General features: G+C 51.3%; 1 protein-coding gene across 1 annotated transcript in view; it reads left to right on the plus strand.

Annotated features, from left to right (window-relative positions):
• LOC311188313 (class I histocompatibility antigen, Gogo-OKO alpha chain-like) overlaps positions 1-23,037 on the plus strand; it is a gene marked incomplete at both ends in the record, with an annotated part of 197,602 nt that overhangs the window by 166,418 nt on the left and 8,147 nt on the right. The window contains 2 exons of the mRNA XM_084259435.1: positions 8,005-8,280; positions 8,401-8,520. Coding sequence (XP_084115561.1) covers positions 8,005-8,280; positions 8,401-8,520 — 396 coding nt within the window. The remainder of the gene's footprint in view (positions 1-8,004; positions 8,281-8,400; positions 8,521-23,037) is intronic.

Here is a 23,037-nt window from a genome sequence, read left to right on the forward strand (position 1 = left end):
GGTATTTTCTCCAAGGTTAATTGCAAAGTGAAACCTGAAACAGTATCATTGAATATTTCTTATTCTGTTACATTTCCATAGTGTTCTTGTAGAAATAAATTCTGGCCTTTTATCCAGGCAGAGGAAGAACAATCGGTACTTCAGGAATGGTGAGGTCAGAAGCTTTATTATTCATGTATGAGGTCCCAGACCTGGGTAGCCCCATAAGGTTTGAGCACCGGTTTAAAGACCAAGGGCATTTGGTTTGTTTCCAAAGCTTAGCTATTGTAAACAGTGCTGCTATAAACATAGGGGTGCAGGTGCTCTTTGGAATTGATGTTTCGGTGTCCTTTGGGTAAATACCTAGGAGTGGAATTGCTGGATCCTATGGAAGCTCTATGTTTAGTAGGTCCAGAAATCTCCACACAGCTCTCCATAGTGGTTGGACCAGTTTGCACTCCCACCAGCAGTGCAGAAGAGTTCCTTTTTCTCTACATCCTCGCCAACATTTGTTGTTGCTAGTTTTTTTAGTATGTGCCATTCTCACTGGTGTAAGATGGTATCTCATGGTAGTTTTGATTTGCATTTCCCTGATGACAAGTGATGTTCAAAATTTTTTCATATGCCTGTTGGCCATTTGCATTTACTCTTCAGAGATAAAGAAGGTGTGGTACATATACACGATGGAATATTACTCAGCATTCAAAAAAGATAAACACATGCAATTTGAAGCAACATGGATGGAGCTGGAAGGGATCATGCTCAGCGAAATAAGCAAGAAAGAAAAAGAAAACTACCGGATGGTCTCACTCATAGCAGGAATCTAGAAAACTTAAATAAGGGACCAGGAAAATGAATAACTATAAGAAAGTGAAAATCAAAATCAACAAACAACTATGAACCAGAGACACTCTATGGGGGTTGGGGGGCGGGGAGGGGAGGGATTGGGGTCAAAATAAGGGGGTTCCAATTGTATGGGGAATATAAAAATAAAATTTATTTTAAAAAAATCAACAAAACAAAACAAAACAAAAAATAAAGACCAAGGGTTCCTTTTATACACAACTGTGTCCATATCTCTTACATTGATAGTGATGTGGTTTTTGTGGTCTGTGGGTTTAGAATGTGGGGTCCTTGGGGTCACTCTGGGAAAGGTTTCACCAGAGCTCCTATTTCAGCGACACATGGAGAATTCTCCAGGCGAGTTTCTCCACGGGACAGAGACACTAGTTATATTTAAAGGGAAGGTTTATTAGGGCAAGAGACAGAAGAGTAAGACACTTACATAGACACAGGTGGGCAGGAAGAGCTGCTCCGAAAGGGACAGGTTTGCTGAGAGAGGCCTGCGTGGTTGCAGGCGAGCGGCCTTGAGGAGAGCTGCCTCCACTGAGGGAAGTCAGTGAGGAGAAGCCTTGGCAGGTACAGGTCATGGCAGGCAGGGAGGCTGCTGCCCTGCGGAGAGAGGTATCTGTCACAGGTGGGCAGAGGGATATAGTCCTTTTCTGTTGGGAGGGGCCACTCCTTGTAAGCTTTAGGGTTAGTGGCTGATTTGGGATAACTTTGCAGAATCTGAAAAAGACCTGAAATTCCACAATGGGCTCAATCTCCATATCTTTACCTTTGGATGCACCCTGGGATACCTGCTTGGATGTTATGCTTTGTAATCTAGGCTTTGGCGCCAAAGGATCTTAGTTTTCACAACTGTGTAGTCTGAGCAGAAGGATCCTAGTTTCCACAACTGTGTTGATGGTTATGCTAATCTCTTCTACCCCCATCCTTGTGAGAGCCAGTGTAGGACCAGGATGGCCACAGAGCAGGTTATTTATCATTCGGCAGATGGGGTAAAGGAGAGTCCTGGAGCCCGCATTGATTTTATTAGGCTTTTATTGAGCTTTACATGTAGTGTGGCAAACAGGTACAGGGTAGGCAGGGGTGCCAGGGGGCCAGAAAGCCTGCAGGCCTCCTAGCCCCTGGCAAGTCTTCACTTTGGGCTTCTCTGGCTACTTTCTCCCCTTTTCTCTTCTGCTGCTCTCCTGCTTCTGCTTCTCTGGAGCCTATCTCAATACCCCTCCCACGGCCCACAGAAGTAAACCAGACAGCTTGCAACAATGTAACAACTGCAGGTGCCCCATCAGGCAAGGCAATCCTGATAGTGGAAGGGCAGAAAAGCCTGAAAACCATTTATCCTACAGCCAGGTTTCTGGTCTTGTGGTGCTTCCTTTCTTCAGTTTTTTTCATTCCTGTCCTCCATCAATAGCATCGTTTTCAGCAGTACAGGGTCAGGACTGGATACAGTGCAGGTTTTCTGATCCCATGCAGACCGGGTAAAGGAGGAGTCAGAGTCCTCAGTGGGTTTTTTGCAGGTCTTTTATTGGGGTTCACCAGGCATATGGCAGGCAGGGGTGTTGGGGGGGGCGGGACGCTGGCAGGCCTCCCAGCCCCCAGCAAATCCTCACTCGATCTGGGCTCTCTGGTGATCTCGGCTTCTCTTTCGGTTTCGGCTTCGGCTTCTACTGCTGCTGCTGGCATCCCCGTGATGCCGCCCTTAAAAGCACAGTCTTAGCTCAGCTGAATCCCATCTACCTATGCCCACACCCTATTCCAGGTGCCCGCCATCAGGCACGCATTCAGGACAAGGATCCATCATCTATCCTGATGGCGGAAGGGCAGAAAAGCTTGATATTTTCTTTACCCTACAAGCAGGCACAACCATTTGCTGCAAAGTCCCCAGACAAGGGGCGCCAGGCAAAGGGGGCAAGATGAGGTATTTGAGGATGCCCTTTAAGAGACAGGCCAGCTGGTTTACTGCCCAACGTTGTAGATAAGAGTGCTCAGGCCCTGGCCATGCATCTTAGAAGGGAAAGAGCTGTGAGTAAGCAAACTTGTTAATTATGCCTGCATGGGCGTGTTCATTGTGTTACAGGGCAGGGAGAGGAGCACCCCAGGCCCCGCAAACCTGCCTGCTCTAAATAGGTTCTGTCATCGGCCATATCAAGACAAAACATTTAAGACTGTAATGGAAAGGAAATTGAATACAATTAGTAAACTATATAGAAAAGACAAAGAATATAGTTTCTAAATCCAGCACCCAAAGTTACCCGTCCCCTCATGGGTAAAAGACCACCCGAATGGGATTGGCCCAGAGCGAGGCCCAAAAGCCTGCCACAAATCTAAAGCATCTTTTAGTGGGGACCCACAGAAAAGGATCAGAAATAACCAGACAAGTCTGGAGGGAAAAGAGCAAAATCAAAATCAAGATAAAAGCTAACATTGCTCTCCTCCCCATGGGTCTCTCAACCACGTCTGTTTCAGGACCAAAAGGCAAACGCAGTTTCTTCACGTGTCTCTCTGTTCCATGTGCCTCCTCCATGTCTCCTTCTGGCTCCATCCTGCTTCATTTCTTCTTCTGTCTCCTCTCCAGCTTCTTCTCTTCTCTTTAGCTCCACCCTCCTTTGGGTGGGGCGAGGGAACATTTTCCTGGGCACCACTCTATTACAATTGCACCTAGACTGGAAATTCTGCTGGAATCTTTATATTCATTTGCTCAATAATATATTTTCTCATCACTCTCTTGCATATTGGTTGGGTCTTGTGCTAATGTGTGATTTTTTTTTTAAAGTAATATATTGTTCCACTAAGTTATAAAGTCAAGGTCCATGCAGGAGGCCAAATGCAAAAACCCACCAGGCAGCCCACCTGGGAACAGCCCACCAGGCTTCACTGACCCCCACCATGGGTCCGTGAAGTCCGCCCGGGGCGCAATAAATTTTCCCTTCCTTTGAGAAAGTTTAGCCTGGCTCTCCTTTTCTTTACCAGGCCAAACCTTTCATAAAGCTCTTCAGTATTCATTACACTGGAATCAAATTATTTATTTTTTTAAAAGATTTATTTATTTATGCATACAAGAGCTGGAGAACAGACCAGAGGTGTGGGGGGTGAGAGGATTCACCAGACACAGAGTGGGGAACAGAACAGGCAGATTGACCAAAGGACACTGCTGAGGGTAGCAGTGGGCTAGTCAGGAGAGGTCTGCTATGCCATGTGGGTTGCTCCCTGGCTGGCCTGGGAATCCAGAGCAGATTGAGGCTGCAGAGGCTTCTGATTACCTCATAGGTTGCGTCTTAACCCCTTGCGCCACCAGGGAGGTCCCTGGAATCAAATTATTTAAAAAAATTTTTTTCACTTTATTTTGCACCACAAATCCCAATAGTAAAAATAGTACTGGAAGTTGTCAAGTTAGTAAATGATGGAGAACAGCAATATAAAAAGACTGGAAAGGAGGTTCCCCAAGACCAGAAATCTGGCTCACACAAGGAGCAGGGGGTAGAAGGGATTAACACAGCCACTGACACAGATCTAGAAACCAAGATCCGTAGGCACCAAAGCCTAGATTACAAAACAGAAAATCCAAGCAGGTATCAGACTGCTGTCTAGAGCACAGGCCCAAGGGTAAAGATATGGAGATTGAGCCCATGGTGGAATCTCTGGTCGCTTTCAGATTCTGCACAGTTATCCATAATCAGCAACTAACCCAAAGGCTCACAAGGAGTGGCCCCTCCCCAACAGAAGACTGTATTAGTGCGGTCTCTGCACAGGCTGGGGTAGCACTCCCTCTGTCCACCTGTGACTATGCAGGTGCCTCTTTTCACCAAATCTCTCCTCCGCAGGGCAGCAGCCTCCTGCCTGCCCATGACCTGTATCATGCCTGCACTTCTCTTCATTGACCTCCCTCAGTGGAGGCAGCTCTCCTCAAGGCTGCCCACTTGCAACCCTGCAGGCCTCTCTCAGCAAACCTGTCCCTTTCTGGGCAGCTCTTCCTGCCCACCTGTGTCTATGCAAATATCCTTTACTCTTCTGTCCCTTTCCCTAATAAACCTTTCCCTAATAAACCTGAGCAGCCCCGATATAAAAATGGGTTGCCTGGCTGTGGGTTCTCACCTGCGCGCATAAAAGGGACTTATTTGTACTCCACTACAGGCACACACAAAAGGTTAATAAAAGGGAAAGGGACATGAGGAAATGTACAACTCAGGGAGAAAATAGGGAAATAAAGTCTTTAATGCGTCCTACCCTATTCGCCAACCTGGAAACACAAAGGCACTCTCAGAGCTGGCCAAGCGCTGCCAGCTGGCGGAGAGCCAAAAAAAGAGCCCCCCACCAAAGCCCACGTGTCTGGTTTTATACCAAACCTGGCTGCTTAACCCCACCCTCAGATCCCAGCCACCTTCCCTTGGGTGGTGATGGGATTTGGAGTTCCCAGTGTCTTTGGCTTTGGCCTGGGGTGGGGGTGGAGTCCACAAAGCCTGTATGGAATTAGCTTTAGGACATCCTTTTCCCCGTAAAAAACCTTCCCTTTAAATATAACTAGTGTCTCTGTCTCGTGAAGAAACTTGCCTGGGGAACTCTCCACGTACTGCTGAAATGGGAGCCCTGGTGACATCTTTCCCAGAGTGACCCCAAGAATCCCTCACTCCAAACCCACTGACTCAAAAACTCCATCATTAGCATATCATAGGTTATTAGTATTCTTTTTAAAAAAGATTTATTTATTTATGCATACAAGAACTGGGGTACAGGCCAGAGGTGTGGCAGGTGAGTGGATTCACCAAAGACAGAGAGTGGGGAGCAGAACAGGCAGATCTACAGAAATCCACTGCTGAGGGGAGCAGCAGGTGAGGCAGGAGAGGTCTGCGGTGCCATATGAGTTGCTCCCTGGCCAACTTGTGCTGCTGCAGCTACAGGTCACTTCACAGTGCTGATGCTTAACCCCTTGTGCCAACAGGGAGGCCCCAGGTTATTTATATTCTAAAGTAAAGAAGCAATAACATCTTTTAAAAAGGTTTTATTCTAGTAAAGTAAATATTTAAAGCTGTAACCCACGTAACAAAATTATACATGGGATCCATAATAATTTGTGAGACTGAACAGAGTTTCTGAAAGAAAAATGTCTGAGACTTGCGGACCCAGTCCCTGGGCCTGGACTCAGGGACACGGTGTGGCAAAGGTCTCAGAGCAGGATAGGAGGGGGCGGCAAAGTCCCAGGTCTCGGGGTGTGGCTGTCTGGGTCTCTGTCCCCAGCGCGGGGTGCAGGGCTGGAAGGTGACTGCTGGGGATTCGCCCTCTCCCCTCGGTTCCGCTTCTGGGCTCACAGCCTGGGCGGGTCCTCCCTCCTGGATACTGGTGAGAGTCACCCCAGGGCTCACTCCCCATTGCCTGGAGGTCTCCAGAGCAGCCAATCAGCAGCCCCGCGGCTCCCGTTCCAAAGCCCTCGCCCGCCCGCCGGGACTCCGTCTCCCCAGCCCGGGTGGAGGCGCGTCCTGGGGGATGGGGGGCGCAGCCCTCCTGCTCCTGCTCGCGGGGGCCGCGGCCCCGAGGGAGACCCGGGCGGGTGAGTGCGGGTCGGGAGGGGACAGGGCGCTCCCAGAGGCGGGAGCGAGGGCGCGGGCGGGCGTGGGAAAGGCGCGACCTCGCCACCGCCCTAGTTGTCCCCCCACCTCGGCCCCGCCCCATCCTGGCCCCTTTCTGTCCCCCGAGACCCCAGCCTCCTCTGGCCCCCGAGTCCCGGCCATTTTCGTCCCGCAGCCGCTTTTCACTCTCACTCGTCTTTCACCCACTTTCTGTCTCGTGGGCGCCCCCTGGGACTCGAGCCCCCGAAGGGGAGAAGAACAGGCCAGGTCTCCCCTCCCGCCCCCAGGCCCCCACTCCCTGAGGACTTTCTACACCGCGATGACCCGGCCCGGCCTCGGGGAGCCCCGCTTCATGGCCATGGGCTACGTGGACGACACGCAGTTCGGGAGGTTCGACAGCGACTCTCCTGGCCAGAGTGCGGAGCCGCGGGCGCCCTGGGCGGGGCAGGTGGAGCAGGAGGAGCAGGAGGAGCAGGAGGAGCTGGACGGGAGGACGCGGATCCTAAGGGACAGCGCACTGAGGTACCGAGCGCACCTGGACTCCCTGCTCGGCCTCTACAACCAGAGCGAGACCGGTGAGCTGGCGCGGGTCCGGGCCGGGTCAGCACCCCCATCCCCACGGACGGGGGTCGCCCAGGGTCTCCCCCTCCAGGCTTCTCTGCAACCTGCCCGGGAACAGCCCGCGGGACATTCACCCCATTTCATTCTGTTTAGTTTATTCCCGGCGGGAGGGGGCGTGGGCGGGGAGATCCCGGGGTGACGGGGCGGGGACAGGCTCTCACACCTTCCAGAACATGTTTGGCTGCGACTTGGGGCCCAAAGGGCTCCTCCTCCGCGGGTATGATCAGTTCGTGGCGCTGATTACCTGGCCCTGAACTAGAACCTGCGCTCCTGGACCACTGCGGACATGGCTGCTCAGATAACCGGGCGCGAGTGGGAGGCCCAGGGTGAGGCAGAGAAATTCAGGAACTATGCGGATGGCAGGTGCTTGAGGTGGCTGCGCACATGCCTGGAGTACAGGAAGGAGACTCTGCAGCGCATGGGTAAGAGGGGCCTGGAGGCCTCCCGGTCCCCCCCCTGCCTGGAGTCACTGCGGGAAATGAGTCCTCTCTCTAGTCCCGAGAGGGAGGCTCCCCTGGGTTTCATGTTCTGCACTAGAGAGACTCCCAGAGACTCCGGCCTCTCCTGAAGGACAGTGAAGGGATCCCGTCTCTCCTGAGAAAGACAGACAGCCCCTGACCTCACACATCACCAGGTCCTTTTGACCAGGGGCCTGTTTGAGAACCACGAGTTTCTCTCTCAGTCTTGTTTCTGGTCTGGGAACATTTTCAGTTATGTGATTCCTGCTTTTCTGTGTCATTCACCTTCCACCCAGGTCAGGAATAAAAAGTCTGTGTTCCACTCCCTCTGCTTCATCCTACCCTGGGCTTTCCTCCTCATTCCAGAACTTTCTTAGGAATAGGAGAATCACACAGATTCCCCAGATTAGCCTGTTTTTTACAGTTTATGCTTCTTCCTGCCACACCAGTTGTCTTGTCCATTGTGAGGATGCTCTCATGAGGATTCTTCAGTGTCCATGGAGGAAACACAAAATGACTTTTCTGATTTACCACCTCAGATCCCCCAAGGACACATGTGACTCACCACCCCACCTCTGAGGATGAGGTCACCCTGAGGTGCTGGGCCCTGGGCTTCTACCCAGCGGACATCACCCTGACCTGGCAGCGAGATGGGGAGGACCTGACCCAGGAGATGGAGCTGGTGGAGACCAGGCCTGGGGGAGATGGAACCTTCCAGAAGTGGGCGGCTCTGGTGGTGCCTTCTGGAGAGGAGCAGAGATACACGTGCCATGTGCAGCATGAGGGACTGCTGGAGCCCCAAGTCTTGAGATGGGGTAAGGAGGAGGATGTGGGCACTGAGGCTGTTCTCAGGGCCATCAGGAGCCCTTCTGGAGGCCTTCAGAGGGTCAGGATAAGGTCTGGGGCTCAGGGTATGATCTTCCCTTCCCTTCCAGTGCCCCTTCCTCAGTCCTACATCCCCACCGCGGGCATCATTGCTGGCCTGGTTCTCCTTGGAGCTGTGCTCCCTGGAGCTGCGGTGGCTGCAGCTGTGATGTGGAGGAGGAAGCACTCAGGTAGGGAAAGGAGTGAGGGATCTTGTCCACTGGGGGCTTCCATGTCCCAGGCAGAACTTGCCCTGCCTGTTTATTGGGAAGTGCCATCCACACACATGTGTTGCCCAGAGGGCATTTGCTCCAGTCCCCCCTCACCTCCTTTCTTCTTTTTCCCCAGTCCTGACCTGGGTCTTTAGTCCCAGTTCTGGAAACTTCCCTGTGGTGCAGGATTAGAAGATTCCTTTCGGCTTCTGACCTGACTGCTCCCTGGTCTCACATGATTTTTCTACCCACAGGGAGACAAGGAGGAAGCTACACTCAGGCTCTAGGTAAGTGTAGATCAGTGGTTTGACCCTGAGCCCCTGGGGACAGTGTAAATGGACTCCATGGGGGAGTCACCCTCATCTTTCCCTCCTGTGGTGTCATCTCTTACCAGGTTCCGTTTTGTTCTCAACCAGGCAACAATAGTGCCCAGGGCTCTGATGTGTCTCTCAGCCCCTAAAGCATCTTTTAAAATGAATGTGATGAGGGCCCTCCACGGTGGCACAGTGGGTTGAACGTAGTGCTGTGAAGCTGTCCGCAGCCTCACAGTGCAGGTTCGATTCCTGGCCAGCCAGGAAGACTCCCACTTGGCAGGGCAGACATCTCCTCTCTCGTCCGCTGCTTCCCTCAGCAGTGCTTTCAGTTCGTCTGTCTGTTCTGCTCCCCACTCTGGTGAATCCTGATTCATCAGATCTGGTGAATCAGGTCTCTGGTGAACCCTTTCACTCTCCCGCGACTTGGGCCTGTACCCCAGCTCTTATATAAATAAAAAAATTTAAAAAAATGAATGTAATGAGGCTTCTGTTGTTCACACCCTGGACAGCACCTGGTATTGTGCAGAGTTTGCATTTTCAGTCTCTCCTAGGTGTGATGGTGTCACTGTTCTTAACTGTGATAGTGAGCATTTGTTCATATTTTCACTTTTCTATGAATACAGTTGCCGTTTGTATAGAAGTTTTGTACATTTTTACAGATGAGGTGCCATTCATTTATTACACTATTTTTGTCCTTATTAAAATTGGGTTATTTCTTTCTGATCATTGAGTTTTCGGCATTATTTGTAGATACAGTCCTTTGTCAGATTCGTGATTTGCAAATGTTTCCCCCCAACTCTGTGACCTGAACTCCTTTACTGATGGGAAAACGAACACTGTTGCCCAGACAGGAGCATGGAGATACATATATTTGGAAGAGAAAAGATAAATTGCTAGGTTTTGAGCAGATACTGGCTGATTGGGGTGTTGGGGGTGGAGGGGAATGACTTATGCGTATCCTTGAGTGTTATTTAAATGTCCTTGTATGAGCATGAAATATGTTTTCTAAAGTAAATTACACTTCATTCCTCAACTTATAAAACTCTTCACACATCATGACCAAATCATGTGTTAAGACCAGACTGAAATGTGGGTTACAAGTAATGGACCTGCTCGTCATAGTTGCAAAGTCATGGTTTCCCTTTGGGTTTACTCTGGTATTGTCCATTCTTGGGGTGTTGGACACGTGTAATGACCTGTGTCCATCATGAGAATATCATACAGAGGATTTTCACTGCCCATAGTGTCTTCTGTGCTCCAAGGATTCAAAAGCAAAAAGGAACCAGTGGAATCACATCAGACTAAAAAGCTACATAGTGAAGGAAACTATCATTAAAATGAAAAGACAATATCAAATTAGAGAAACTATTTGTACATCATCAATCCAATAAGGATTTAATATCCAAGATCTACAAAGAACTCCAAAACAAGAAAATACCTCAAAACAGAGGAGAGGAGCTAAATAGGTACTTTTCTAAAAAAGATACACATGTGGCCATTAGATATATGGATACAAGTTTATCATCATGTGCTGTCAGAAAAATGCCAATTCAAACCACAATGAAGGTCTCCCCTGGTGGCGCAGCGGTTGAGCACTGGGCTGCGAAGCTGCCAGCAGCCTCTGCAAGCCAGTTTGATCCCCGGCCGCAGGCGAGGGTCCCACATGGTGCAACAGACCTCACCTGCCCCTCCTGCTGCTCCCCTCAGCAGTGTATTTCTTCGTCAGCCTGCCTATTCTGTTCCCTGCTCTGGCTTTGGTGAATTCTCTCACCCTCCTGCGCTTCTTACTGTACCCAGTGCTTGTATAAATAAATAAATAAATCTTTAAAAAATAAATAAAACCACAGTGAGTTCCCACCTCACATCTGTGAGAATGACCCATTGAAAGGTGTGGAGAAAAAGGAACTCTGGCACATGGTGGGTGGGAATGATGTCTTGTCCTGTCAGTGGGCAGAATGAGGGGTTCCCTGGACCTTCAAAACTGCACACTCTACATGGGATCTGCCATCAGCTGCATAAAGACAAAACATACACTAAAGTGTAAGACCTTCAATAGAAAAGAACTTTAATACAATTACTATAAAATAGAGAATCAGTGTGCAATAGAGGGAGAAGAAGAGAAAGAATATAGTTAGTATAGTTCCCAAGTGAAGCACCCAAAGTTACCCGTCCCCTCATGGGTCAATGCCCAGCCAAACAGGCTGGGCCCAAAGCAGGCCCACTGGGGCCCGAACGCCTGCCACAAGGCTAAGGCACCTACTGGTAGAGACCCATGGGAAAGGGTCAGGAGGGGCCAGGCAAGTCTGGAAGGAAAAGAACAAAATCTAAATCCATGACAAGATAACAGCGGTCATTGTCAGCCTCCCCATGAGTCTCTCACCCATGTTTTTAATCCCTTTCACATGTCTCTTTCCATGTCCCCAACTCCATGGCACAAGTCCAAGTGAGAAGCAAGGCGTGGTTTCTTCTTCACATGTCTCTCTGCTCCATGCACCTCCTCAGTCTCCTTTCCCCATCTTGCTCCATGTCTTCCTCCTCTTCCTTAGCTTCTCATCCCTGCTCAGCCCCACCTTTCCTTAGGCGGGGCGGTAACTTGGTACCTCTGTTTTCTATGGATAGCACATTGGTCCTGCCCCTATGGGGAAAAAAAAAAATGAAGGTTCCTCAAAATAGACCTGTCATATGGTCAAGGATCCCATTCCATGGTATTTATCCAAAGAAATTAAAACACTAATTCCAAGGAATATGCACCTCCTACAGTCACTGCGGCACTGTCTACTATAACCAAGCTATGGAGACAATCTAAGTGCCCAACGGCAGATGAGGGGATAAAGAACACAAGCTATACACACTATGAAATACTACTCAGCTGTGAAAAAGATGAAATATTGAATTTGCATCAACATGATAGATATAGATGGGATTATGCTAAGTGAAATAAATTTGAAGGAAAAATTATATACAGATGATTTCATTCATATTTGGAATATAAAGAAACAAAGTTGGGACAGATGAAACTAAACCAAAACATATTCTATATATATGACTGTAGAATTGAAGCTATGGCTGGAGGTAAGAGTAGGAAACAAAGTAGGAAGAGGGCCCGATGGACTGTAGTGAAGACTATGGGTGCCCTTAGGGTGGGTGTGATGTGGTAACAAACATCTGAAGAGATGTGACCCTTGCCTCTGAACACATACAGTGTGTAAACCAATGCTAACCTCAACTGAATAATACAATGAGGGGGAAAAGAAAAGAAAAAGGTAAATTGTCTCCTCTATTGGTCACTGACCTCAGGACTTGGCCTTCGCCTCCTCACTGCCATGCAGGGTGAGGGGCTGGTTGCCCACAAGGGCAGAGGCAGGAGGTGCAGGGACTCCTGGGGCTGCCCAGGCACTGCTGAGTAGAGACACTGCAGAGAGGGAGGCTCTGAGGGGACCAGAGACAGAGGGTCAGAGTACCCCAGTGCTGAGTGAGGGTCTGGTTCCCAAGGAGAGGGGAATGTGCGCGTGTGTGTGTGTGTGTGTGTGTGCGTGTGTGTGTGTGTGTAACAAGAATGACAGGGTACACAATATAAAATGATGGGAAGTCAATTAACATCAAGCCCCAGAATAAAGTAATTCAAATTTCACACAGTGTAAAGAGTGTCAGAACAACACCCCAATAAATACAGTTCCATGGAGAAGGAGCTTCTGAGTGGGACTGAAAAAGCATTGGACCTGCAGAAGAGGAGGAGGTTTATGGTTGGCTTGAGGTGTAAGGAGCTGGGCAGGACCCCTCCGCCTGTCCTGGCCCCTGCTAGGATGTGGTGGCATCTTCACCCCTGACAGCTCACTCATTACCCGAGTGTTAACATTATCAATGGTCCACTGCATTCCCAAGATGTCCTCCTGAAAGCATCCCCATTGCATAGTCCCAGCCTCTCTGCCTCAATCCCCACCCCCACTGCAATTCTCCAGGGTCTCACCTATAGGGGCGGAGATACACTTCAGAGCACAGGGACTGTGGCTGCCCAGGGGAGAACACAACAAAACTTGGTGAGAGATGAGACCACAGGAGAAACTGATGAGAGTGACTCTCTCATGGGCTCCATCTACGCCATTCCCAGGGCTCAGGGATCCAAGCCTTGACCACACTTACTTGCAGCCTGAGTGTAGCTTCCTCCTTGTCCTCCTGTGGGAAGAAGCATCAGGTGAGACCAGGGAGCAGTCAGGTCAGAAGCCTAAAGGAATCTTCTAATCCTGCAGAACAGGGAAGTTTCCAGAACTGGGACTAAAGACCCAGGTCAGGACTGGGAAAAATGAGGAAAGGAGATGAAGGGGGACTGGACCAAATGCCCTCTGGGCAACACCCGTGTGTGTGGATGGTACTTCCCATTAACCAGGCAGGGCAAGTTCTCCCTGGGACATGAAAGCCCCCAGTGGACAAGATCCCCCACTCCCTTCCCTACCTGAGCACTTCTTCTACCCCCTCACACATGAACCACCTTGTGTCCAATGAGCACCTCTAAAGAAAACCGAGCTGGAAATGAGGACCACGGCAAGGATGGAGAACTGAGGAGGTGGCACTGGAAGGGAAGGGAAGGTCAGACCCTGAGCCTGAGGCCTCGGTCTGACTCTCTGAAGGTCTCCAGAAGGGCTTCTGATGGCCCCGAGTCAGCCTCTGTGCCCACATTTCCCTCCTTATCCCATCTCAGGACTAGGGGTGCTATCAACCCCTCATGCTGCACATGGCATGTGTATCTCTGCTCCTCTCCAGAAGGCACCTCCACAGCTGCCCACTTCTGGAAGTTTCCAGTCCCCACTGCCCCCCGCCTGGTGTTCACCAGCTCTGTGTCCTGGGTCAGGTCCTCCCCAACTTGCTGCCAGGTCAGGGTGATGTCATCAGGGTAGAAGCCCAAGGCCCAGCACCTCAGGGTGACCTCATGCTCAGAGATGGGGTGATGGGTCACATATGGCGATTGGGGGGCCTGAGTAGGAAGAAATGGAATTTTAATGCTTTTTGTTTCCTCCATGGACACTGAAGCAGCCTCATGTGACCATCCTCCAGTGGAGAGAACAGTGTAGATGGAGGGAGGGGCACAAACCCCAGAAACCAGCCTGGTCTGGGAGTCTGGGGTAGTAGGTGAGAGCCCAGGGAGGGATGCAGGTCTCTGAGCATTTTGTTGCTGACCTGGGTGGAGGGTGATGACACAGACAGGCAGGAGTAAGATCTCCAAAAATGCTCTCTGACCAAAAACAAGATCTCGAGAGAGAAACTCATTGCTCCTACGATGGCTGCTGGTCAGAAGGATCCAGTGAAGGGTGATTTCAGGGGTGGTCTCCCCTCTTTCTCAGGAGGAACTGGATTCCTTAACTGTCCTTCAGAAAAAGCAGGAGCCTCCAGGCCAGTCTCCATCCCAGAGCTGGAAAACGTGGCCGACAGCTCCCTCTCTGGCCAGAAGGGGGCGCTTCCTCACCATGATTCCATTTCCCTGCGGGGTGCGCGCCTCAGGGAGATCAAAGGCCCCGCAGCCCTCTCACCTCTGAGCTGCGGCGCCTCCTTCCCCATCCCCAGGAGTCTGGGGGCCCCGCCACGCACCCGCCCCCAGGCTGCTCCCGTCCTGCTCTGCCCGACCTTCCCCCTCCCCCTCGCGCCGGGGAGCTGAGCCGCGGGCCCGCCGGGTCCAGGCGCGCAGGTCCCCGCCCAGGGCGCGTCCCCGGCGCCGTCGTGGGGAGCTGGTCGTGCCCGCGGGGGAGGCGCCGTCGGGCCCCGCGGCGCAGCCCAGAGTCCTCTGGACCGTGGGAGACCCTGAGCCCGCCCTTCAGTCACCCCGTGGTCTCTGCCCGCACCTGATCTCCCGCCCTGAATAATCCCAAACTTAAATAAAACCTAAAGGGTGAAAGTCCCGCGGGCTCTTCCCTGGTCAAGGGGCCTGGCAGGGGCCACGGCCTCGGGGGTCACGGGGCCCCGAGACTCGGGGCGGGGGGTGGGGCGGGAGCGGTGACCCGCCCCGGCCCGCGCTGCTCCCCGGCCCGGCTCTGGCTGCGGCGGCCGCGCGGGGCCTCCAGGAGCGCTTGGAGCCTCCGCGCCGAGTGTCTGCGGAGCCGCGTCTCCTCGCCCGACCTCCCGCCCCGCCCGCCCGCCCGCCCAGGGGCCCGCGGCTCCGCGCTCTGGCCCGGGGAGTCGCTGTCGAACCCCGAACTGCGTGTTGTCCACGTAGCCCCCGCGATCCACCGGGGCTCCCCGAGGCCGGGCGGGACATCACCATTTCTAACACCCTCAGAGAGGGGGAGCCTGGGAGCGGGGAGGGGTGAAAGCCGGGCGGACCCTCCTCCCAGGGCAGGTCCTGAGTCCCGGGGAGATGGGGCAGGGGAGAAAGTGTCCAGGAGGGAGGGAGCTCCAGAGACTGAACATGGGCAGCGGGTCCAGAGGGGGCAAGACTCAGGGGACAAAAGGAGGAGGCAGGGTGGGGGGACAGAAAGGGACCAGGACTGAGGGGGCCACGGGGGTGACAGAGGGGCCTAAGGCAGCAGCTTCCTCTGCAGAAGCCTTTTCCCTCCACCCTGCACTCACCAGCCCAGGTGTCTGTCTGGGCCAGAGCCCTGGAGAGAAGCAGCAGGAGGAGGGTTGGGGGCCCCAAGACCAGCACTGCTGGGGTCTGGGGAGCTTCTGACCCTAGGCTGGTGGGTGGAGACTTAACTGGGCAGGCAGTGATGCTGACTGGTTCTCTGGGAACCTCCAGGCACTGGGGACTGAGAACTGGGGAGGAGTCACAAGTGTCCAGGGCCCAGCAAAGGTGGTGGAGACAGAAGGGAGGCTAAGGGGGCAGTGGGGTATCCCCAACAGTAACCTTCCTGCCCTAGACACAGCCCTGGGGCCTGGAATTATGAGAACCAGACTGGGGCCCTGGGGCTTTGCTCTGGCCCCTCCTCTCCTCACCCAAAGCTTCCCCACCCTGTCTCCGTGACCCAAGCACTGGGTCTGTGATTCTCAGTATTTTCCTTCCGGATCCGTGTCCAGTCTGACAAATTAGGGAGGACGCCAAGCATAATCTTGTTTAGGAGGTATCGCTCCCCATACTTACCACACTGGGAATAAAGCGAGTTTGATCATGTAGTTGTTTCATTTAGAATTATAGTAATAATCAATGTCTTAATAGATAATCAATAACCAATGCCTGTTAAATAACTTCTTTTAATCAGGGCAATGGGAAGAGTGGATCTTTCACGTGGTTTATGTTTGCAGTTGTCTTTCTTGTCTGTCTCATTGTTTTTTCTTGTCTGTCTCATTAGAAGACAGTAGGATTTTCAAGTTTCCTTCTGCATTTAGCTGTGGTTCTGGTTGAAGTCTATGAAAAAATGTCTACAGCCTCACACAAATATGTTGGAGTAGTGTTTTCACATTATTGTGAATATTTCACTTTGATACTAAATTAAATCTATACAGCTGGTATTTTCTCCCAGGTTATTTGCAAAGTGAAACCTGAAACAATATCATTAAATATTTCTTATTCTGTTACATTTCCTTAGTTCTCTCTTGCATAAAACTAACTGCAGTTAGTTTTAATGTGTGATTTTTGTAAAGTAATATATTGTTCCACAAATTATAAAGCTCTTCAATGTTCATTACACTGGAATCAAATTATTTTAAAAAATTCATTTTATTTTTCACCACAAATCCAAAAAGTAAAAGTAGTACTGGAAATTGTCAAGTTAGTGATAGGACACAATTTTCCATGATTCTGGTTTTTTCTGAGCACTTATATTTGGTCAAGGAGAAGTTACTCTCAGTTAGCAATTGTCAGTTGATTTTCTCAAAGGAGCACACACTCATTTTAAGGACAATGTCTGTCTAATTAACCGAATCAAATAGCCACAGATTTTGTCATTCATTCCTTCATGTGCAGATGGAATTACCTACAAAAAAAGAAAAACTGTCTAATTCATCTCATGCAAATATTTTTCTTGGCACATGGTAGTTGGGGACGCAACAGGAGTGTTGTGTGTGCACTTGCGTGTCATCGCATCAGGTGCTGTAAAATGTGGATTTGAGGATGACAGAATAATGAAGATAATTTTTAATGCTTCAACCAAGACACTTTGAAATGACACTGCCTTTGAATTGTGTTTCTGAGGTAAGTAGTTGTGAAGAATAACTGCAGTTAGTAATTTAAGCTCCATTTTTAGTAAGTTTTACCTCAGCAGATGGCGAAGTAGTGAAAAAGCCAATGGTGTCTAAGTGACGTTTAGAAAATAGTTTTGACCTCGTGGCTCCTGTGACAGGCTCTGGGTGACTTCAAGGATTCCACAACCACACTTTGAGAAATGCTTTTCTCAGTGAACCAGGGAGCATCTCCCTAGTGTTCTCTGCCTTTGCCTCCTCTTCACTTGCCAGCATCCCTCTCCCTGGCTGGCTCCTGCCTCCCCAAGCTGCCTCCCCTGCAGACACAATGGCAGCAGAGAGAGGACTCTGGAGACATGGAGCTTGCACTGTCATGAGAGATGGACACTGAGCAAAGGTGACAAAGACACGTGTAAACCTGACCTGAGCCAAGGGCTGGAGCGTGTTTATTATGAAAGTAGAGCAGTAGGAGTGCTTCTATTATTTTAAATAATATCAAAAGATGTTAAAAAAAAAAAAAAAACCAGGGCCTCCGTGGGGGCATAAGGTTTAAGTCTGAGTGCTATCACTTCTTAGACCTGAGTTTGATTCCTGACCAGGGAGCAACCCACATGGGGCAGCAGACCTCTCCTGTCTCACCCACCACTCCCCTCAGCAGGTGATTTCAGTGGATTGGCCTATTCTGCTCCCTACTCTGTGTCTGGTGAATCCTCTCACCCTCTGCACCTCTGGCCTGTACCCCAGTTCTCGTATGCATAAATAAATTAAAAATGCATCTAAAAACAAAGAAATAAAAAATTACATGCAGCATCAAGTACAAGATCCATCTCAGACCCAGTAAACAGCAGAGGCTGGGGACCCAGTGGTGGTGTAGGTGAAACAAGACAATGGGGCACTCAGTCAGCAGGAGTCAGACTTTGTCATCAAATGAGTTTGATGTCAAACTAGAGAGGGTCAGTCCACCATCCAGTGCTGCCAGGCCAAGAAGTCTAGGCTGGTCTGCAGCCCCAGCCAGTAGTCAGGCACCACCTGGGAGACTCAAGGGATAGTTTAATCTAGCCCTTTGTTTAATTTCTCTATATCCATATCTAAGTGACGTTTTTGTCTTTCTCCTTTGGGCTTATTTCCATTAGCTCCGTCCATGTTGCCCCATGGCATGAGTTTATGTTTCTTGATGAGTCGTATTCTATTATCTATGTACAACCCCTTCCACAGCTCGGCTACTGTAAATTGTGCTGTAGTGATCAGGGGGTGCCAGTTTCCTTTGAAGTAGTGTAAGGTCCTCTGCTGGTGTGCTGGAACCTGCCACCCTAAAGGGAGCTGGAGTCTCTGAGAGCACCTGCTTACTCTGCACAGGGGGTTGCAGGAGGTTAGAAGTTCTGCAAATAGAATTTTTTTCTTTTTTTTATTCATATAAGCGTTAGGTAAAGTCAGAAGCGCGGGAAGGTGAGAGAATTCACCAGAGCCAGGGCAGGAAGCAGAACAGGCAGAAGGACCCAAGTACATTGCTGAGGGGAACAGTGGGTGGCAGGAGAGGTCTGTCCCGCCATGTGGGACCCTCACCAGCGGCCAGGGATAGAGCCGGGAACCGGCCCTGCAGAGGCTGCAGGCAGCAGAGGCAGCAGCTTCACAGCCCAGCACTCAACCGCTGCGCCACCAGGGGAGGCCCCCAAGGTGGTTGTTCCCAGACTGAAGTCTCTTGCAATTGTGCACACGGTTGAGAACCACAGTGATGAGTCCCCTACCAGGCACTATCCTTCCATCGGCTCTAGCCTGTAGGCCCCTATCGTATGGGTACTGTAATGCTCCAGCCCTTGGTTTTGGCTTTGGGGCTTTTTGGCGGCTCTCTTATCTTAGAGCCCGGGCAGGTGGGTGCCACTGCGGCCTATCCTGGCATCCCATCCTCATGCCCCGTGACTACCCTTTTCAGTTGGGATCCCAGCCGGTGTCAGAGACACCAAGTGTTAAAAGCTCTTTATGAGTTGCTGGACAACACCAACAACAAACAGCTCTTTCAGACATGAGGCCCGGAGCCTTTGCTCCTTTCCGGTGATGTCAGACTGCGGACTGGAGGCCCAGTCTCTGACAGAGGTCTTCATCCTCTCTTCCTCCTGCAGAGGTTGGCTCCTGGGTGCTGCTTTTCTTCTTTCAGCTTCTGGTTCTCCTTTATTCAGAGGCCAGGAACAGAGTCTTCCCCTTCTTTCTTTGGAGGTTGGAACAGAGCCCCTCAGCTCCCTCTAACCCTGGCTTATATCACTCTTCAGGGTGTCCCAACATCAAGTCTGGTTGGACTATTTTTCCTTTTTTGTGCAGAAGAACTGGGGTATTGGCCAAAGGTGTAGAGTGAGCAGAACAGGCAGACTGACTGAAACACACTGCTGAGGGGAGCAGCTGGCAAGGCAGGAGAGGTCTGCTGTGCCCTGTGGGTCAGATCCCAGCCAGGGATCAAACTCAGGCAGTAGTGATGATGGGTGCCGAGACTTAACAACTAGGCCACCAGGGAGGCCCTGGACAATCTTCATCCTTGGCTGACTGGACCACTTAGCACCAATCAGCTCAGAACTTGCACCTCATTGGTCCTGCCCATAACCCAGGAAGCATGCAGAAAAGGGCAATTCTGAGGAGCAACTGCTACAACAGACTTGTGGTGGAGCAACAGAGTGGAGACCACCGCTGCTGCTGGCTCCTGCCGCCAAGTCATCTCACAGATCTATGCCCATAGATGCGGGGGACAGGCGCGGGCCCCTCTTCCTGAGGCAGGCACTGTGGGACTTTGCCACCTGCCTAGGCCCCTTCCTTCACCGCAGCAGAACTGCTTTCTAGTTCTCTCTGAAGTGAAGGATGCTGAGGCTCAGCCCTGTTCAGTGAAGCATGACCCGGGCCAAGTCTGGAACCAGGATGTCTCCACGTCTCCTCCGTCTCTCCCCTACTGGCTCATGCCTTCAGCAGGGAGGTGACCTGCAGTCCTGAGGAACCCACCACTCCATGTCAGAACCTAGGGCACAGGTGGTCACAGACCTTGCAGGACTGCAGGGTCATCAGTGCCCCCCAGCCCTGAGTTGGAGCTACCTCTGTCCTGGCCTAAGGACCTCCCTCCCAGAGGCCTCCGAGCCCTTCCCAGCTAGCGCAGGCCTTACCAGCTCCTTCAGCTCTGCCAGCTTCTCCCATAGCTGGCCGAGTTTCATGGCCAGCTCGCTCTTGGTGTGTTGCTCTGTTTGGAGGGAGCGGTCCATACTCTGATGGGCCAGGACAGACAGAAGTAACAATGAGACGCCACCCAATACAGCTGGAGACCCAAAGCTCAGTGTCCCCTTCCACATCAGGACGAGGTCATCCCCCAGCCCAGGGCACCCCAGCCTCCTTACCTTCTTGCCAAGCGCTCTCTGGGCTCCAAATCCGATCATCTCCTGCACCCACCCTCTGCCCGGGACTCCCACGTCACCCGTTCTCCACGGGGATGAACACTGCCCACCTCTACACATCAGTCTCAAAGGCCACCCCCTCCAGCCTCCAGACCCTTCAGAGCCAACTGCTCCCTCAGTTGCCACATCCCACCTTGCCGCCTAGCAAAGTGTCTGCTGCCAAGGGCCCATGGGAGATGGGTAAGTGTCCAGTTGATTTTTAAAAGACAGTGGGGGAGGATGTCCCAGTCACTTATCTCTGGTGAACCTCACGCACTTGCAGTTCTGCTACAAAACTCACCTTAGTCCTTGCACCTGTAACAAAAGCCCCTTTTCTCCTAATCTTGCATTTCCTACTCCTAAGCTAAAATGAATTCATCACTTTGGAAAATCAACTGCAGTGTGGACTGTTGGTCTTTGCAGGACATGCCCAGAGGGCAAGCCCTGTGTTTGGGGCGGGGGTTTATTGAGGCTCTCCCAGTAGGACGGGCCCCTGAGCATTCACCCTGGAGGCTTGGAAGGCCCAAATCTCACACCCCTGCTCTGGAAGCTCTTCCCAAATGACCTCTCACCCTTCACGGTGTATTGTATCTTCTCCAAGATGATAAAGATGTGCAGGAAGGAAAAGAACGATCAACCAAGCAGGTGAAATAGCAGACGTGGACATACCGAGGGTTAATGATGGCAACATAAAATCAGCCAGAGGCCAAGTACCCCAAGCAGACAATCCTCGGGCATGCATGCTGGGAGAGGGCAAGCCAGAGAGGGGGTCTCAGCACAGCCTCACCTTCCTCCTGTCAAATGGGGGGAGCGCTACCCCATTGGAGCGGTTAAGGTCGGACACCAGCACCTGCAGAATGTCCTGAATCTACATGAGGTGAAAAGAGAAAAACAAGAGAATGCGGGGAGGAAGAGAAAAGTGGCTTAGAGAAGACAAAAAGGTCAGAGAAGTAAAGAGAGAGCAGCTCTGGACGATGGATGCTGGAGACATGGTCGAGGGATCATACCACGGCCTGCGCCATCTTTCTAAACGGCCACTCACCACCTCACCTGAGGCAGAAAGCAACATGAACCAAGAGATGATCAAAGCTACCAAATCAGTCTGGAGGACACTGATCTGGCCCAACAACTTCATCTTCCAGGTGAGGAAACTGAGGCCCGGGAGGGACGTGACTTTCCCTGGGATCACCCAGCAAGCAGGTGGCAAAGACGGACTCCCACCTCAGAGGTCACCTAATCCCGAGCACCCAGGGTTCATCTGTGCCACCCTAAAGGGAGAGGGTGTCCTCACTGACTGGCTTCCCCTTGAGGCTGGGGATGAGGGAAATTGCCAGAGCAAGAAGTCCATAGCGACGCCCTGTACTGAAGGCTCACTGCGCACCAGGCCCCGCACGAAGGGATGAATGCACAATCCTCTCACGGATGCTGCCTAGATTTAAGTAGAGCTGTAGCACCCTGACTCACAGGTGGACAAAGAGCTTAAACAGTGTTGCCCCAAATCAGATCCCCAGCAGAGCTACGGAGAGGCCGCACTCAGACCCAGGGTTCTTACCCACTTCTTTCATGCTCTTCACCTCTCACTCAGCTGCCCCTGGAGCACCCCTCTCCCAGCCTGGCTGAGCAAGACTTACATCTTCAGATGACTTACAACCACTGGAAGTGGTTGTCTCTGGCCTACTGCCATGTTTCTTCTTTTTTTCCTTAACTCCTGCAGGAGACCCCAAGGTGTTTTTCCTTTGGTAGTCTGTCAACTGCGGAGAGGAAAAAGAGAGTTGAGGCTCACGAGAACGGCAAGCCCCTGCACTCACACCCCACTTTACAAGTTAGATTTGCCATCTGACGTCATGCCACCAACATCTCCACCAGGTGCTGTGAGTAGTCCCCCCGTCCCATCCTCCCAATGACAGAAGAAATGGACTGATAACTTGGTTTAAAGAAAAAATGTTTAGGAATTTTCACTCAGTCTTCAGACTCGAACTTCTGGGATGCCATGACCCAGTAGCTGCCAGCAGGCAGCGCTGCTCAAGCTCCTGCACCAGTGGATGCTCATGGAAGGAGGCAGTGAGGGGACAGCCAGGGGCACAGCCAGGCCCATTTCAGAGCAATCTGTTACAATCTCACATATGTCTGCATACGTGCACTAACACAGAAGGCTTTTTTTTTCTCAGGAGACTCAAGCAGAATTGATGCTTCAGTCGCCTGTTTATCCTGTGGTGAGCTGAGCAACCCATGTTGAGACGACTGGGGGAAGATTCCCAACTGGGAAGGTCAGTTTGCTGGGATCTGATCCACAGAGGGTAAACAGATCACTCCAAAGAGCACTGATTGGGGGGCACTCTGGCCCCAGGGTCATAAGGAATTAGAATGTGAGATGGAGAAGTCAGACAAAAATTGGAAAGTCTCCGTGGAGTAGAAACCCGCAGAAAACCAAACTAAACAATTCTTCCCAGTGTCTCCCAGAGCAGTTGCCAACGTTTCAAGTTTACTAGGGAAGCGTAGGCTTTGTAGGCGCTCAGTGTTTAAAGGTGGGGTACAGTACAGAGCAAGCGAGCCTGAACCCTCTCCCAGGGTCGGGTCCCATGGTCTTGGGTCCCCTTCAAGTTGGTAATCTGCAGCCACAAGAGAAACCTGAAAGGGGGTTAGTCCTGGGGGGCTGGGGCAACAAATCAAGCACCCAG

Source organism: Talpa europaea (assembly GCF_964194135.1).
Source record: "Talpa europaea genome assembly, chromosome: 2".
In the NCBI taxonomy this organism is placed as follows: domain Eukaryota; kingdom Metazoa; phylum Chordata; class Mammalia; order Eulipotyphla; family Talpidae; genus Talpa; species Talpa europaea.